Consider the following 17,229-nt stretch of genomic DNA (forward strand, 5'->3'; position numbering starts at 1 on the left):
TTTGTCAGGACATAATTGATGGTTTAATCTTTATGATGATGATGATGAATCATTCATGTTTTATACTTCTGTCTAAATCCCTTTGGATAATAAAAGCACCTGGAAAAATATTAAATGTAATGATATACTATTTCTCTTCTTTTTTTTCTTCTTTTTTTACCAGTGAAATATAACACACAGTACAAAGATATGAATATAATACTGTAAAACATAGTGTACAAAAAATTAAACATACAAAACATCAAATCGTTACACACATACAATCGTTACTTGCTTATCTTGTTGCCCTTCGACTGAAAATTACAACCAAAAGCTGCACAATGTGGCATCGTATCAATATTTTATTTTCCCAGTTGTGTTGCAAGGTAGCGCCCGTAGCTCACGAGTACAACCAATTGACGTCATCGACACAGAATGCACTGTGCACCTAAGATGCCCCCCCCCCATTGTCCAAAATATATACAACAATGTGGATTTTTAAAAATAATGTAAATCTTTCATGGGTTTTCTACTACATATTTCAGTAAGAGACATCATTAACATTATATTACGATATACAAGTCTTAATAGTCGGAGTTTACTTTAAGGAAGCAATTTGATTTTTCTTCAAAGAGATGCATGATGTTTAGAAAGACATTGTGATTCTTAAGAAAGTAAACGAAGAACACAATAGAGAATATCAGAGTTGAAAAAAAAGAGTAAATGAAGCTGAAAGGAACCAAAGAAGGTGGAATAATAATCTAAGGCTTTATGGTCTGCAGATCCAGAAGGAGAGAATATCAAGCAACAAGTGATTGACAAACGCCACGCTGTGGTACCGGAGGCTGCAGATAACTTGGTTTCCCTTTATTTTGATGGTCCCTTTAACACATTCTGGTGACTATAAGTAACGTTGCACCTACATGTCAACTAACTCTCATTAGAGTGTGTTAGTAGAGTATTAGTAGAGTATTAGTAGAGTGTGTTGGTAGAGTATTAGTAGAGTATTAGTAGAGTGTGTTAGTAGAGTATTAGTAGAGTATTAGAAGAGTGTGTTAGTAGAGTAATAGTAGAGTATTAGTAGAGTATCAGTAGAGTGTATTAGTAGAGTATTAGTAGAGTGTGTTAGTAGAGTATCAGTAGAGTGTATTAGTAGAGTATTAGTAGAGTGTGTTAGTAGAGTATCAGTAGAGTGTGTTAGTAGAGTGTGTTAGTAGAGTATTAGTAGAGTGTGTTAGCAGAGTATCAGTAGAGTGTGTTAGTAGAGTGTGTTATTAGAGTATTAGTAGAGTGTGTTAGTAGAGTATTAGTAGAGTGTGTTAGTAGAGTATTAGTAGAGTGTGTTATTAGAGTATTAGTAGAGTGTTAGTAGAGTGTTAGTAGAGTGTGTTAGTAGAGTGTTAGTAGTCAGTCAGTCAGTCATATTTATTTATAGAGCACATTTAAAAACAACAGCTGTTGGCCAAAGTGGTGTACAACATGTAAGCAAGTATCCTAATGAATAAACAAAACCACAGATAAACAATACACAATACAATACAATACAATACAATACAATACAATACAATACAACACCACTATGCCCACTTATGACCATAAGCAGCGGTAAATAAGTGGGTTTTAAGCAAAGATTTAAAATCAATGTATTTTGGAGCGGTCTTTATATGAGATGGCAGATTGTTCCAAAGCTGTGGAGCGGCCACTGAAAAGGCACGATCTCCTTTTAATTTTAGACGTGTTCTTGGAACAGTCAGCTGTAAACTGCTAGTTGACCTGAGATTTCTAATAACATTATGGTGAAATGAAAGGAGATCAGAGATGTATGGAGGAGCCAGTCCATGCAATCCCTTATAAACGAACAGTAGTGTTTTGAACTTAATACGATATTTAACTGGCAGCCAATGGAGAGAGAATAATACTGGCGAAATATGTTCTCTTTTCCGTGTTCCTGTCGACAATCTAGCAGCAGCATTTTGGACTAGTTGAAGACGTGACAATAGGGACTGTGAGACACCCAAGTACAGTACATTACAGTAATCTAATCTTGATGAAATAAAAGCATGTATCACAGACTCCATGTCTTTGGGTGTTAAAAATGCCTTAATTTTCGCAATATTCTTCAACTGATAAAAACAACTTTTGACCACACTGTTGATCTGTTTGTTAAAAGTCAGAGCAGAGTCAAAAGTAACACCCAGATTGTGAACATATGAATGGAGATTGTCAGATAAAGGTCCCAATTTACTGGCAACAACCTCTGTTAAAGTAGATGAGCCAAAAATTAAAACTTCCGTCTTAGAATCGTTTAGCTGAAGGAAGTTGGCAGCCATCCACTGTTTAACGTCTCTTAAACAATCCAATAAACACTGCAAACTAGAGTCATCCTTTGGATGTAAAGGGACATAACACTGAGTATCATCTGCATAGCAGTGGTATGATACATTATACTTGCTAAAAATAGTATACAATGGAAGCATGTATAAGGAGAATAAAACAGGACCCAGAATCGAGCCCTGCGGAACCCCATATAAGACTGGTGCACGAGATGATAGGTAATTTCCTGTCTCTACTGAGAAGGTTCGATCCTTTAAATATGAGGCAAACCAGTTCAAAGCACAACCTTGGATCCCAATTAGCTTTAAGCGATTTAAAAGAATGCCATGATCGAGAGTGTCAAATGCCGCGCTAAGATCCAGTAGAATTAAAACAGCACATTTACCGGAGTCAACAATCAGAAATAAGTCATTTAATACTTTAAGCAGTGCAGTCTCTGTACTGTGCTGTGATCTAAAACCAGATTGATATTTATCCAAAATACCATTTTCCTGTAAGAAAGAAGAAAGCTGATTGAACACAACCTTCTCCAAAACTTTTGACAAAAATGGTAATTTAGAGATGGGACGATAGTTATTCAAAACTGTTGGATCAAGGTTTGGCTTTTTGAGCAGCGGCTGCACAATGGCATGTTTAAAGTAAGATGGAACTAACCCACTAACTAAGCTACTATTGATTATTGACAGTAAGCTAGGACTAATAAAATCGAGTATATCTGATAAAAGGTGAGGATAAATAACATCCAGTGAGCAAAAGGAGAGTATTAGTAGAGTGTGTAAGTAGATTATTAGTAGTGTGTGTTAGTAGAGTATTAGTAGAGTGTGTTAGTAGAGTATTAGTAGAGTGTGTTAGTAGAGTATTAGTAGAGTGTGTTAGTAGATTATTAGTAGTGTGTGTTAGTAGAGTATTAGTAGAGTGTGTTAGTAGAGTATTAGTAGAGTATTAGTAGAGTGTGTTAGTAGTGTGTTAATAGAGTGTGTTAGTAGTGTGTTAGTAGAGTATTAGTAGAGTGTGTTAGTAGTGTGTTAGTAGAGTATTAGTAGAGTGTGTTAGAATAGTATTAGTAGAGTGTGTTAGTAGTGTGTTAGGGGAGTATTAGTAGAGTGTGTTAGTAGAGTATTAGTAGAGTGTGTTAGTAGAGTATTAGTAGAGTGTGTTAGAAGAGTATTAGTAGAGTATTAGTAGAGTGTGTTAGTAGAGTATTAGTAGAGTGTGTTAGTAGAGTATTAGTAGAGTGTGTTAGTAGATTATTAGTAGAGTGTGCTAGTAGTGTGTTAGTAGAGTGTGTTAGTAGTGTGTTAGTAGAGTGTGTTAGTAGAGTATCAGTAGAGTGTGTTAGTAGAGTATCAGTAGAGTGTGTTAGTAGAGTATTAGTAGAGTGTGTTAGTAGTGTGTTAGTAGAGTGTGTTAGTAGAGTACCAGTAGAGTGTATTAGTAGAGTATTAGTAGAGTGTGTTAGTAGAGTATCAGTAGAGTGTGTTAGTAGAGTATCAGTAGAGTGTGTTAGTAGAGTATCAGTAGAGTGTGTTAGTAGAGTATTAGTAGAGTGTGTTAGTAGAGTATTAGTAGAGTGTGTTCGTAGAGTATTAGTAGAGTGTGTTAGTAGAGTGTGTTAGTAGTGTGTTAATAGGGTGTGTTAGTAGAGTGTTAGTAGAGTGTGTTAGTAGAGTGTGTTAGTAGAGTATTAGTAGAGTGTGTTAGTAGTGTGTTAGTAGAGTGTGTTAGTAGAGTATTAGTAGAGTGTGTTAGTAGAGTATTAGTAGAGTGTGTTAGTAGAGTATTCGTAGAGTGTGTTAGTAGAGTATTCGTAGAGTGTGTTAGTAGTGTGTTAGTAGAGTATTAGTAGAGTGTGTTAGTAGAGTATTAGTAGAGTGTGTTAGTAGAGTGTGTTAGTAGAGTATCAGTAGAGTGTGTTAGTAGAGTATTAGTAGAGTGTGTTAGTAGAGTATTAGTAGAGTGTGTTAGTAGTGTGTTAGTAGAGTGTGTTAGTAGAGTATCAGTAGAGTGTGTTAGTAGTGTGTTAGTAGAGTGTGTTAGTAGAGTATCAGTAGAGTGTATTAGTAGAGTATTAGTAGAGTGTGTTAGTAGAGTGTGTTAGTAGAGTATTAGTAGAGTGTGTTAGTAGTGTGTTAGTAGAGTGTGTTAGTAGAGTATCAGTAGAGTGTATTAGTAGAGTATTAGTAGAGTGTGTTAGTAGAGTATTAGTAGAGTGTGTTAGTAGTGTGTTAGTAGAGTGTGTTAGTAGAGTATCAGTAGAGTGTATTAGTAGAGTATTAGTAGAGTGTGTTAGTAGAGTATCAGTAGAGTGTGTTAGTAGAGTATCAGTAGAGTGTGTTAGTAGTGTGTTAGTAGAGTGTGTTAGTAGAGTATCAGTAGAGTGTATTAGTAGAGTGTGTTAGTAGAGTATTAGTAGAGTGTGTTAGTAGAGTATTAGTAGAGTGTTAGTAGAGTGTTAGTAGAGTGATTCTTCCAGTTGAAGAATGTTGAATATTTGGTGTTATGTGTGACTCTTGATTTATTATATAGGTTATGAATGGGTGAGTTCTTGGGTGAAAGGAAAGCACTTTGGTTTTAGTAGTTTAGTTATTTAGTAGTTTACCATTTTTTTGTTTCCTAAAAGATGTAAGGCTGACTTTATTTTTTTGCAGGAAACTCATGCAGTAATGTCTGAACTTTTTGTTTTCTACGAGGTAGAACCAGTGATATCTGGTTGGCATATGGGAGTAATAAATCAGCATGAGTTGCAATTTTGAAAGGCAATTTTAAAGGGAAAATTTCTAGAAAGTAAAGCTCACTCTTGAGGAAGGTGGATGATTTTGGTTGTAGAAGATGAAAATAATGTTTTAGTTATGGGGAACATCTATGGTGACAATCATACTTTACAAAACAGGTTGTTATTACACAAATTTAGACAAGAAATGTATTTCTCAAAAATATACTCCAGTGCCCAGTTGATTTGGAGATTGGAACACCATTCATATTTTCCTGCACGTACAGTTCCAATACACTGATACATTTAATCTAAATAACCAACTAACTTGTCATTATGAGTGAGACACATAAATCCTGATAAGATAGACTTCACTGGGAGTAATAAAGATAGATCCTTATCATTGGCTTTTGGTCAACTCCTGAGAAACTTAGTTGGAAATTAGATTCAGCAGACTGACATTGTTTCTTCAGTGACCGTAAAATGATTCATATACCGGTAGTTATCAGCCTTAGAGATACAAGGGAACTACTGGAATTACTACTGGAACTCAACTACTGTTTTCATTCAAAATATAATGGATATCTATGATAAACAAACAGAAAGTGAACAAGATAAAACATATTTTAATAAAATTTATATTGGAATTAGAACACATCTATGAATTTAAAGGGTTTTTTTCAATCTTGAAAGGAAAAATTTTGATTTTTTTCCTCTTTAAAGAAGCTATATTCATTGTAAGAGAATTGTTAATCTTAAATGATTCTCTTACAATGAAAAAATTATGTTGTAACATTTTAAGTTCTAAAAGTTATATACCCAAAATAAAAATATAGGTATGCTCTTAGATCCACTTTAAAAATGCTAAAATTATTGTGATTAAAACGTATCTCTTGAAAAAAATCATAAATGTATTGAAAAACTTAAAAATAATAAAGCACCAGGTAATGATGGTTTGACCTGTGAATTTTACAAAAAAAATCATAATTTCTTCTGTTAATTTTAATGTCTTCAAAGAAATATTGTAAAATTAAGTAATGTTGCCAATGTTAGGGATTGGTTACACTGATTCCTAAGCCAAGGTAAAGATTTACTAAATATAGAGAATTGGAGGTAGGGCTCTCATGATTATGAAATTTGGCTGACGATTAATTGTCTGACAAATAATTGCGATTATGTTGATTAACTGTCGGTTTTTGAGCTTTGACGAATATGTTGATTAATTGTCTGTTTCAGGGCTTTGTCATTTCATGTTTTGTGTGTGCTTCGTTTAGTTAATAATTCTGATGAATGTGTAAATTATCATTTTATAGTGTAAGATTACAGTTAACACCTTTAAATATTAAAGTAATTTATTAAATTCAGTAAATAACGGAACAGGCCATAAATGTATCATTATATATATTTTCTACATCACTATAGAATATTTGTACATCTTTGTTTATTTGGTAAACACAATCCAGAATCCACTAAACACACTATATTCATAAGCTATGACAAAAAATGCTACGTTAGTTTATCCACAGTATTCTTGCAAATTTCCTGACCAGTGATTTGTGATTAAAATGGTTATTACTAAAAGACCACTAAATGTTTTGCCATTTTTGGCTTGGCCTCCTTTTTTCTTTTTTTTTTTTGCAGGAGTGTAATGTAAAAATAAGCAACTTTCCCTTGCAACCACGACATCAGCCACGTGAACAACATGAGGGTGAGTAAATTATGAAAATGCTGATTTTGTTTTAAGTTTTGTGTGAACTATTCCTTTACGTAGTTTGAGCATCTGACATTTGTAAGTACAAAATTAATTTTCTTCCCGGAAATATCATCAAAGTCTGTTGTAGTAGATTGTATTCAATTTAAGAACCCAAAATGTCATATTTATTCAAAACGCCGCATTAATGCATGTAAATTGTGTTTCTGGGTGTTTCTCTCTCATTTCTGCTTCGAAGTCTTGATTGTGGCATTTCTTTGAGGTTAAGAATCCAGTATTCCTACGTATAATTTTTTTGTCTTTTATGAATTTAAATAAAGAACTCCGTCTCAACACATCTACGTCAGGTGACCTGTAAATGTGCAAAAACAGTTTCCATTGCAGTTTTGCGAAATATTTCTTTTTCGAATTGCCTGAAAAACCACCTCTTGCGAGTGTAAAAACTGTTTTGCGATAAATGTTTTTTTTTTGCGAAATTTACGTGTTTCCGTGTGTGTGGTCGTATTTTCAATTCGCAATTTCAATTTGCAACAGTTAGTAGAGCACACGAACATCACAACATTTTTTTGACAATGGTTCCTCTCTCGAGTTTTTTACTATAAAAGAATTGGCCATAGACCCATTTAACATTGGAGTCATTTTCGGACATGCCCATTGACTCCAATGTTAAATGGGTCCATGGCCAATTCTATTATAGTCAAAAACTCGAGAGAGAAACCATTGTCAAAAAAATGTTGTCCACCACTCTTGTTCATCCAAAACAAACTACAATATAGACTCAAGGTGTTAAATACCGGAATTATCCTTTAATGTCCCTGTATGTAAACAGGGACACGTCGTACAATGACAGGAAACCCGCAACAGAAATAATTAACTTTTCCTCCATTTTGCTTAGGAACTAATGTGATCGGAACCAAAGTTTACAGGATTGTGTCCTCTGGTATCCTTTCAGGCGGAGGACTTCTACATTCCGATTGGTTGACGCCGAACCGCGTCATAGCTTATTACCATAAAGTTGACTTGATTTCAACTCTTCTCGCCGTCCGAGACGCACCGCGGAGGTCGCCGCCGGCTCTCATTGAAAATGAATGGCTTCCGGCCAATTTGACGCTCTCGCCGCCGGCGGTGTTACCGCACCGTAAGAAACAAATAGAATGTAAATTCCAAATGGAAATAAGAAACAAATGGAAAAAGGAAAAAAAAAACTATAATTTGTCCTCTGTAATGGACACCAGGACCCGTTTATTAAGAAAATGAAAAGACATGTACACTGCACACTAGTACGAATGTGTTTGTTTGTTTTTTTTTTGTTTGTTTTTTTTTCATTTTATCAAAATGTACCGGTAATAATATTTACACTCCTGGGGCAGAAAAAATGAGCGAAGCCCAAAATGGCTGAACACTTACGTTTTTAATTGTATTAAATTGCTAAATTCAAGCCATTGGTGTCTCATCAAACATCAAAGACAGAATTACGTTTTTGGCAGAATATGGAGTGATGAATGACAATGAAACCTGAGCGATGTCTTTGAAAATCTGCTGAGAAATATACTAATAAATGCATCTCTAGCGCAGTGAAACGTGGAGGAAGAGGAGGATTTAATTCTTTATATATTTTATTATTATTTTAAATATTTTTTTATTTTTGCCCAGGTGTGTAATGTAATTTGAAACATCTTATTTGCTTGCATTTAACACAAATCCCTTTCACACAAAAATTAAATCCTAAAAAATGGTCAGTTAGTTTGCCAAGACAACGTTTTTTAATTTTTATTATTACTTTAAGTTTTAGTTTTTCAACTAATAATTATGTTTTATTTTAATTCAGCTTCCAATTTCCCAATTTAATATACTATTTCTCTCATAAATGCATCATATTATGGTAGTAAAACATTCCTATTTTTTGTTTTAAGTTTGTTTTTTACATCTAATATTTATATTTTGTACTATTTTTATATTAACTTTTTTATTACAGAAAACTAAATTTTTAATAGTTGTAATTTTAGTTAACAATAACTGCCATTTTTCCTCATTGAATATACTGTCTTAATAATAGTGATAGATGATATTAAGGGTCAAAATATATTCATATTAAGTAAAAAAGTTCAGATAAAACCAATGTGAATGCTGCAATAAGTAATTTCTTTCTTTTCATTTTAATTCTGCATAAATTGATAATGACTGACTGTCCCTGTTAGCTTTGGAATATGTGGAGGAAGACAAAGTTTATATCCTTGGAGGTTTAGTGGATGAAACCATACAGAAGGTGAGACTCATGTTGGTGGATTCATTGATGAAAGATTTAATTGTGTAGAAAGAGCTGAACTAAACAAGATCTCACTGCTTTCTTTTAGAAAATAAGCTTCACAAGGGCGAAAGAGTTTGGCATTCGCATGGCGCGGCTTCCGATTGACGAGTACATGGTGAAGAAACCAAACCCCAAAAACTTCCACTCCAAAATCCTAGCCATCAACCAAGGTCTTCGCTTTCTCTGACTCCGTTTCTACATGCTGCAATCATAATCCTCCTCTTCCCGAGTGTGTGATTGACTGTGTGCTGTTGTGTTTCAGTGTTTGAAATCCTACTGACATTTCGGGACACCAAAGATTGGACTAAAGCACTCGTCACTGGTATTCCTCCTGGAAAAGGTTACATGTTGGCCTCGGCAGCATCTACAGACGTGATAAACTCTCAGGAAGAGATGTAGACAGAGCCATTTACAGTGTGCACGGTGTGTCTACACAGTCATCTATATTAGATAACATAATGTCTGACTGAAGTCACTTGAATCAGTAAGATTCAAAATACTTCACTGCATCTTTTGTTTCATGTTTTATTTATGTTAAAATGCTCTCAAGGATGGTTTCTGCACAGTTAAAAACTGAACTGATGGGATATTTTGTCTGCATTAAAGCCACTGGATCATATCACTGATATATGCAGTTTAATGTCTCCATTCTTTTATTACTTCTTCTTTTTCAATGTGACATGGATCACATTACAAGTGATAACAGTGGCATCTCCTTGTTCATCTTTGTCAGAGCTGTCTTTCAACGTCAAACTTACACGCAGTTAAATTTTATTATTTCTGTTAATATCACACATGCCTGGTTTCACAGACAGGGCTTAGATTAAGCCTTAGTTCAAAGAAGCTTTTATAAACATGCCTTAGAAAAAAAACAATGGCTCAATTAGTTTATTTTACAATTAGTAAAACAGCTCAAACATTAATTTTAGTCTGGAACTAGACTGAAGTCATGTCTGTGAAACTGGGGGTATAATTTTACATTAGTCCAGTATCTTTTTAAAAACTACTCTTGACTAAAAACACGTTTATCAAGTAGTTTGAGCATCAGCGCGACCTAGTGGCTGATATTTATAACTGCACAAATCTTCCCGGAACCATCATCAAAGTCTGTTGTAGATTGTACTTATTTAACTTAAATGCCCAAACTTTCATATTTATATAAAAAAGCCCCATTATGCACCATGCATGTAAATATGTTACTCACCAAAGAAAACTATTGGTTTGACACCAAATAGGTTATTTTTGTGTCTAAATATATGTTGTTACATGGATTAATGTAAAAAAACAAAAACAAAAAAGATGATGTAATTCTGTTATAGACATCACTGTGTAACCTTGTAATATGTAAGTAGAAGAGCTAAACTAAACATTTAATTTTTAACAGCTGTTTTATTATAGAAATGTTAAACGACCAGCAAAAAATAATCAGGGATGCAAACAAATAAACTTTTGTGTAATTTCGCCATTTTGAGTTGAAAATAGGCCTATATAATTTATGTGATTTGTGTATTGTAATAATTAGTAACTGTCAATGTGAGGGGACAAGAAACAATAACGAAGACGTTTTCATCATATTAGGCATAAGATTAATAATGAATTTGTACGTATTGTGAATACATTTTATCTATTTATTTACCTAGTGTTCGTAGCCTTCAGTAAATTAACTTGTCTAAGAAAACGATTCATAAAACAAATAGGCTAAATATCAGTTGACCCTATGTTTAGGAAACTTTCTTTACTGACTGACACAGACGAAAATGAAAACACTGTCAGTCAAAGCTCAGCTTTATATAATATGGAACGCCAAAGATGCCAAAATCTGTGTAAAATGTTTTTTCCTCTCTCTCTACCCTCGATAGTGGGGCGGTCAGGGGGTTTGTGGGGATTCCCCAGATGGAGCGTGCAGTTGCGGTACATGCCCACAAAGTGCTGCTACCTGGTGGAGTCATACCAGGGGGCAGCAGGGCTTACAGTGCTGCTAGACAGGCCGTCTCTGCCCTGCATGCAATGGCGACCCTGCAAGTCTACGAGTCCAATGCACGAGGGTAGTTCTAAGCCAGGGTTGATGCAGGAAGTGTGCACGGTGACTGACCGTGATGAAAGTCACAGCGCAGGCCCTCGGCTAGACTATGTCCACCTTGGTGGTCCAGAAGCGCCCCGACTAAACCTTATACCCAGCAGTTCTCCGCAGTCCAGAAGCAGGTCGCAGTCTGCTGGTCGCCAAGGCCGTCGGTCCCTTGAGGCAAAAAAAAAACTCCGGCACAGCCAGCTCTGTGATATCGAGCCTCCCGCAGGAAGACGATGCCACCCGTCTCAGCCGCTGTTAATTCCTCCAAGCGGTTGGTGAAATACCACCCCTGAGACGGGCGACCAGGAGATGGACGGAGGTAATCTTCCCCTGGAGGAGGGCCGGGCAGAGAATCAATTGTTGAGTCAAATTTCTGTTCCCCCACTGGCGTCATAGCCAAGCCTATGCCTTGCCACCCTCAGCCCCCTCTTCTGTCGCCAGCGGGCAGTGATGTGTACTTCGAGATCACGAGGAAGCCTCTTCACGCCCCCTCTGCCCAACCGTGGAACAATGTAAGTGTTGCAGACCCCACTTCGGGACGCTATGCCTTCCGAGTTGGGTCCCTGCGTTTCACCTCACTGCCCCACTACAGGTACGTTTATAGTTCCTCTGACCCCGCTTGAATGGTCTTTTGGATTTGGCAAGCGCTTCCTATGCGATTCAGTTCACCCGGCATAAGGGGCATTCAGTTCACCTAAGTGTGGGAAGAGGGTGCTCCTGCCTTACGGACGGAGATCGCAGACCTTTTTAATTTTGAGTTTTATTGCACCTACTTCATTGTATTCAAGAAAGGTGGTGGGTTACAGCCAATCTTCACAGGCTCCCGTTCAAAATGGTAATGCAGAAACGCATCTTCGGATGTATCTGTCGCCGAGATTGCTTTGCAGCGATCGACCTCAATGACACTTTCATGTCTCGATTCTCCCTTGACACGGACCGTTCCTACGCTTTGTGTTTGAGGGGCGGGTATATCAGTACAAAGTCCTCCCCTTTGGGCCGTCCCTGTCACCCTGTGTCTTCACAAAGGTTGCGGAGGCTTGTTCCGCTGAGAGAGCACGGCATTCGCATCCTCAACTATCTTGACTACTGGCTCATCTTGCCTCGGTCGAGAGAGCAGTTGTGTGAACACAGGGACATGGTGCTCAATCACCTCAGGCAGTTGGGGCTGCGGGTCAACTGGGAAAAGAGTAAACTCTCCCCCGTGCACAGGATCTCTTTTCTTGGAATGGAGTTGGACTCGGTCAACCAGACATCCTGAATCTTTTTCAGAGGCTCCTGGAGCATATGGGATCTGCAGTAACGCCGCTCGGATTGCTTCATATGAGGCCGGGTCAGCACTGGCTTCACGGCCGAGTCCCGAGATGGGCATGGCAACGCACCAGGTGACAATAGTTCCCCTAGAACTGCCTCGAGTTGTTAGCAGCATGCCTTGCGCTCAAATCTTTGCAAATATGTTTTGCCCCAGTGAGCCTACTCGCATAGACACTTTGCAAAGTCAGGTAGGTCAAGAAGCAGGTCTTCCTAGTTGCCCGTATTGGCCCAACCGGACCTGATTCCCATACAGTCTAGCCACAGAAGTTCAAATATTTCAACACATCTTAATCATTTATACGCATATGATCGGAACTCTACACAAATCCCAGACTACTCTCCATTGGAAATGAATGACTTCTGGTCCGTCGTTTGTCGGAGATAGTCGAAAGGCGGCTTTTGTCAAGGATCAACTTTAAGACTAAGTGCCATATTACCAGCCCAGTAGGGATGAATACCATCTCTTTTCAACAGGTCAGGTCTGCCCCAAAAACTTTTCCAATTGTCTATGAACCCTATTTTATTCTGCTGACACCACTTAGACATCCAGCCATTGAGTAAGGACAGTCTGCTAAGTATCTCTAGAAAAAAAGTTAACTTGTTATTAAAATAAGAAAACACTGAAGTTTGTTTGTCTTTTTAGCCTGTTTTTATAATCTAATTCAATATATATGTTTTAGGCGGTCTGTAGCCAATACTTGACTGTACAAAAACCTATATCCCAAACCATCTTAGTGTAACAGCTTTAATTTTTTATTCATATTACTATATTAGACTATTAATAATTTACTGTTCTGCATGATAATTATTAATAACAAAAATGTATTGGTAAAGAATTACAAAGTTAACAGGACTGTAAACAATTATTGAACAACCTGAGAATAGAGAAAAGAGAAAAGTTCTGCTCAGCAAGAAAATAATTAGAGGGAACATTGCTTGTAACACAGGGTTCATTTAATAAATTGTTTTATTATTTTTTTCATTACATGTCATTTTAAACACATTATTACAGAATCTGTTTCTAGAGATTATTTTAAAGTGATAACACAAAGTATGAACCTATCTAAATATTTATGTATTGGTATCATATCAAGATTATAGCAGCAGCCTCTATAGCAGCCATATCAGCAGCCATATCACCCTGTAGCCCAAGACTGGTTTCCCACTGAAGCTAAGCGGGGCTGAGCCTGGTTAGTACTTGGATGGGAGACCTCCTGAGAAAACCAGGTTGCTGCTGGAAGAGGTGTTAGTGTGGCCAGCAGGGGGCGCTCACCCTGTGGTCTGTGTGGGTCCTAACGCCCCAGTGTAGTGACGGGGACACTATACTGCCAAAAGAGCGCCGTCCTTCGGACGAGACGTTAAACCGAGGTCCTGACTCTCTGTGGTCACTAAAAATCCCAGGATGTCTTTCGAAAGAGTAGGGGTGTAACCCCGGCATCCTGGCCAAATTTGCCCAGTGGCCTCTGTCCATCATGGCCTCCTAATCATCCTCCTATATACACTAATTGGCTTCATCACTGTCTCCTCTCCACCAGTAAGCTGGTGTGTGGTGGGCGTTCTGGCGCAATATGGCTGCCGTCGCATCATCCAGGGGGATGCTGCACATTGGTGGTGGTTGAGGAGATTCCCCCTTCTATGTAAAGCGCTTTGGGTGTCCAGAAAAGCGCTATATAAATGTAATGAATTATTATTATTATTATTATTATTTGAAAACAACAAATGTTGAATATAAATATAGGCTATATATTTTCCCTGAACAACCAAACCAAAATTTAAAGCAACTGATACATGGTTGACAAAATTAGATGTAATCAAAGATAATTTGTGTTACATGTGCAATCTGTCTTGACATCACAGAGCAGATTCTTTAGTGTTCACTTTGATATCAGTGTAAGTGGTGCCTTTGTATGTGCCCTTGGTGTCATACTGCAGCACACTGCCGTTCTTGCAGGTGATCTGCACTGTGCCAGTGTAAGGCAGGTCAAAAGTGGCTCTTCCAATGGTGATGACAACCTTCACCTTCTTCCCTGGTGGCACATCTATATCGGTAGACAGAGTTTCGGTCCTCTCTTCTGTCTTTGTCTGACTGTAAGTGCTTGTTGATCCAACAGTGGCACTGAATCCTGCAGTAACTTCTACAATCCCTGGAACCCCAGCCTTCACTTCCATTTTAAATGTTGATGAAAAGCTTGCACTCACAGACCATGAAGATTGTTTGGTCACTTTCTTTGAGGTGTCAACTTTTTGTTTCTGGGTGACAGAAGAGTTGTTCCTGTAAGAGATGGATTTGATTTCTTCCACTATCACCTTTGGTATCAGTTGGTTGATAGTGGGATAGTTGACATTGGTGAGAACGGTTGATTGAACTGCATTGATAAACATGAATCCCATGTTGTCAATGTCTGAACCAGATCTTCCTTCAACTCCCAAACAATATCCAGAGCCGACATCAATGGGATGTTTTGTTTTTAAACCCCTTTTCATCTTGGCAAAGAAATCTCCACCCTTGTTGGTCTTGAATTTAATGGCTCCAAGACGTTTTCCCTCTCCGTTGTCCCACAGGGACAGTGAGGTGAAGCACTCACCAGGCTGGAAGGTGTACTCTTGATGATCTCCGGCTGGTTTTCCAAAGGTTTCACTTCTCCCGTCTGAAAGCCAAACCCTGACAGCCTTCACCTGCGATCCTCCCACCCAAACCCAGATCTTCTCTAAACTGGCACCGTTATTCTGACCAGTAAATGAAAATGCATGACCTCCCCTTCCACCAATTTGAAGAATAGTTGTTGGTTTGGACATCTTTGAATTGAATTGATCTATAAATAATATCACAGATTAGTATTAGCATCAGCTGAATACTTTATTTGCAGTGTGTAGCAAGTCATAATGTAATAACTGCACATAACATAATCATTAATACAATATTATTGTAATAAAATGTTCATAATGTAATAATTTTCTTAAAAAAGAAATAAAAACGAGCTCATAATGTAATAAATTTTACATTATGAGAAAATTATTACATCATATACTCACCAAAAACATTATCATATAATTGTCATAATTGTAATAGCTTTTAAAACATAAAAAATATTAGTATTCCCTTACAGTATTTTTAAAAAAAAATCTAAATCCCGTCTTAACCTGCCAACAAAATCCATCATCTAGTTTCCTGAGAAGGATTAATAAAGTATCTATCCTAGTGAAAGTCAATGGATTAATTTTGCATAGGCCTAAATGCACGTAAAATATTACTTTTTTTGGTAAAAAGAGCACGCCAAATGAAAACATGAACTTGTACTATAGACACTCAGTGCCAGAAAATTGGGTTCATGCAAAGTATTAGAAACTGTTAGCTACATCTTGAATCAAGTGCCCTTGAGTGAAAGTATACTTACATGGATGACTGCAGTTCGAATTTCTTCTTAAAATCAGCTCGTCTGGTCAAAGCTGGAAAAGTGATATGTGTTTGGTCAGGCTGCTGCTTAAATACAGCTCCAAAGGGGACAGGCAGATCCTAAAACACACCCGAGTCAATCACTAACTGTAACTTTAGTCCAGGGTCCAAACCTGAACCAGATAATAAAAATATTCATGGTTATCTAGAATCTTCCGGGCAGGTGTGTTGGGGCAATTTGGAGATTTGAACACCGAATTGAAGCTCAGAGAAGATCAACTGAGAAACTTTGTTTGTTTGTTTCCCCAAACGTAGTATAAAATTCTCCACATGCATGTGTACATGCTGTACATGATTTTCCCTTTCAAGGGAACTTGCGCTACATCGAGAAATGCTGTGGGAACGCTCTGCGTGATAAAATCGTGAAGCATGTGTGAAATCAGTCCAATGGTGTGAGGGGACGTCAGAGGCGGGTGACGTCACAAACTAGTAAACTATAACACATGCCTAAAAAGTGCAACGCTAGCTTCTGTGTCTTCAGTAAGCTCTATCTGTGAAATTGTGTGTCTTATTTGGTGTTGTCTGTCTCAGGACAAAGCATATATATATATATATATGAGGAGCTCTTTTCCAAAACGCTATAAATCCATTTCAATAGTTTTCAGGAAAATGACATTATTTACCTAGACCCACACATTTTGTGAATATTCAATTTATCCTGTTAAAATGGTTGTGTGCCTCAGTCTGAACATGTTGAACAATGATTATTAAATCAAACAACAATATTGTTGATGATAAATTCAAAGTTAATTTATTTATTTTTCAAAACGCTATAAATCCATCAATTGTTTCCAAAAAAATTATGGTTTGTCTTTAATACTTTAATTTAATTTAAATTAAACAAGTGCAAATGCATGAAATAAATAAAAGCCCACTATAATAAATAGTTAAATAAAATAAATAGTACAAATAAAATAAATAATTCCAATGACACATTTTAATATTGTCCAGCACATAACACTCATACAAATACCAGTCCTTAAATACAACAATGTTAAAAATGTATTTAAATTATTTAGTAATTTAGGCTAATTATAATTTGGTGCCGAACCTGAAAAAAGTAATGATAGCCTAGTAATGATAACAATATTCAATAAGTTATTTAGTAATACATTCAGAGTCATTTTTAGTAAAGTGTCAAACCTGTAACAAATAGGACCAATTTGTCCACTACATATGCATGAAAAAACGAATTATTAAATAATGATAACGATATTCAATAGGCAAGTCAGTCAGTAATAAATAAATAAAATAAAAATCAAGATAATAAATAAAAATCAGATCGTCCGGTGACAGCCTCTCGGCCTGACAGAAACCTGTGGGAGCAGCTTTGTTGACGTCCCACTGTTGGTAT

At 36.8% G+C, this 17,229-nt stretch overlaps 2 protein-coding genes across 2 annotated transcripts in view; one reads left to right on the forward strand and one right to left on the reverse strand.

The window, feature by feature from the left end:
• Positions 1 to 9,671, forward strand: part of trmt10b (tRNA methyltransferase 10B) — a 50,150-nt gene extending 40,479 nt beyond the window's left edge. The window contains exons 6-8 of the mRNA XM_079605403.1: positions 8,933 to 9,000; positions 9,089 to 9,212; positions 9,305 to 9,671. Of these exons, the coding sequence (XP_079461529.1) occupies positions 8,933 to 9,000; positions 9,089 to 9,212; positions 9,305 to 9,441 (329 nt within the window). The 3' untranslated portion in view covers positions 9,442 to 9,671. The remainder of the gene's footprint in view (positions 1 to 8,932; positions 9,001 to 9,088; positions 9,213 to 9,304) is intronic.
• A 4,601-nt stretch (positions 9,672 to 14,272) lies between these two features.
• Positions 14,273 to 15,888, reverse strand: LOC306984098 (aerolysin-like protein; the record flags this gene model as incomplete). Its single annotated transcript, XM_079585127.1, has 2 exons — positions 15,817 to 15,888; positions 14,273 to 15,234 (listed from the first exon to the last, which is right to left on the reverse strand). Exon 2 carries the CDS (start codon positions 15,215 to 15,217, stop codon positions 14,273 to 14,275), a length of 945 nt encoding a protein of 314 aa, XP_079441253.1. The 5' UTR covers positions 15,218 to 15,234; positions 15,817 to 15,888.
• Positions 15,889 to 17,229: the final 1,341 nt, after the last annotated feature.

The sequence above is a fragment of the Phoxinus phoxinus genome (genome assembly GCF_949152265.1).
Source record: "Phoxinus phoxinus genome assembly, chromosome: 2".
NCBI classification, from domain to species: domain Eukaryota; kingdom Metazoa; phylum Chordata; class Actinopteri; order Cypriniformes; family Leuciscidae; genus Phoxinus; species Phoxinus phoxinus.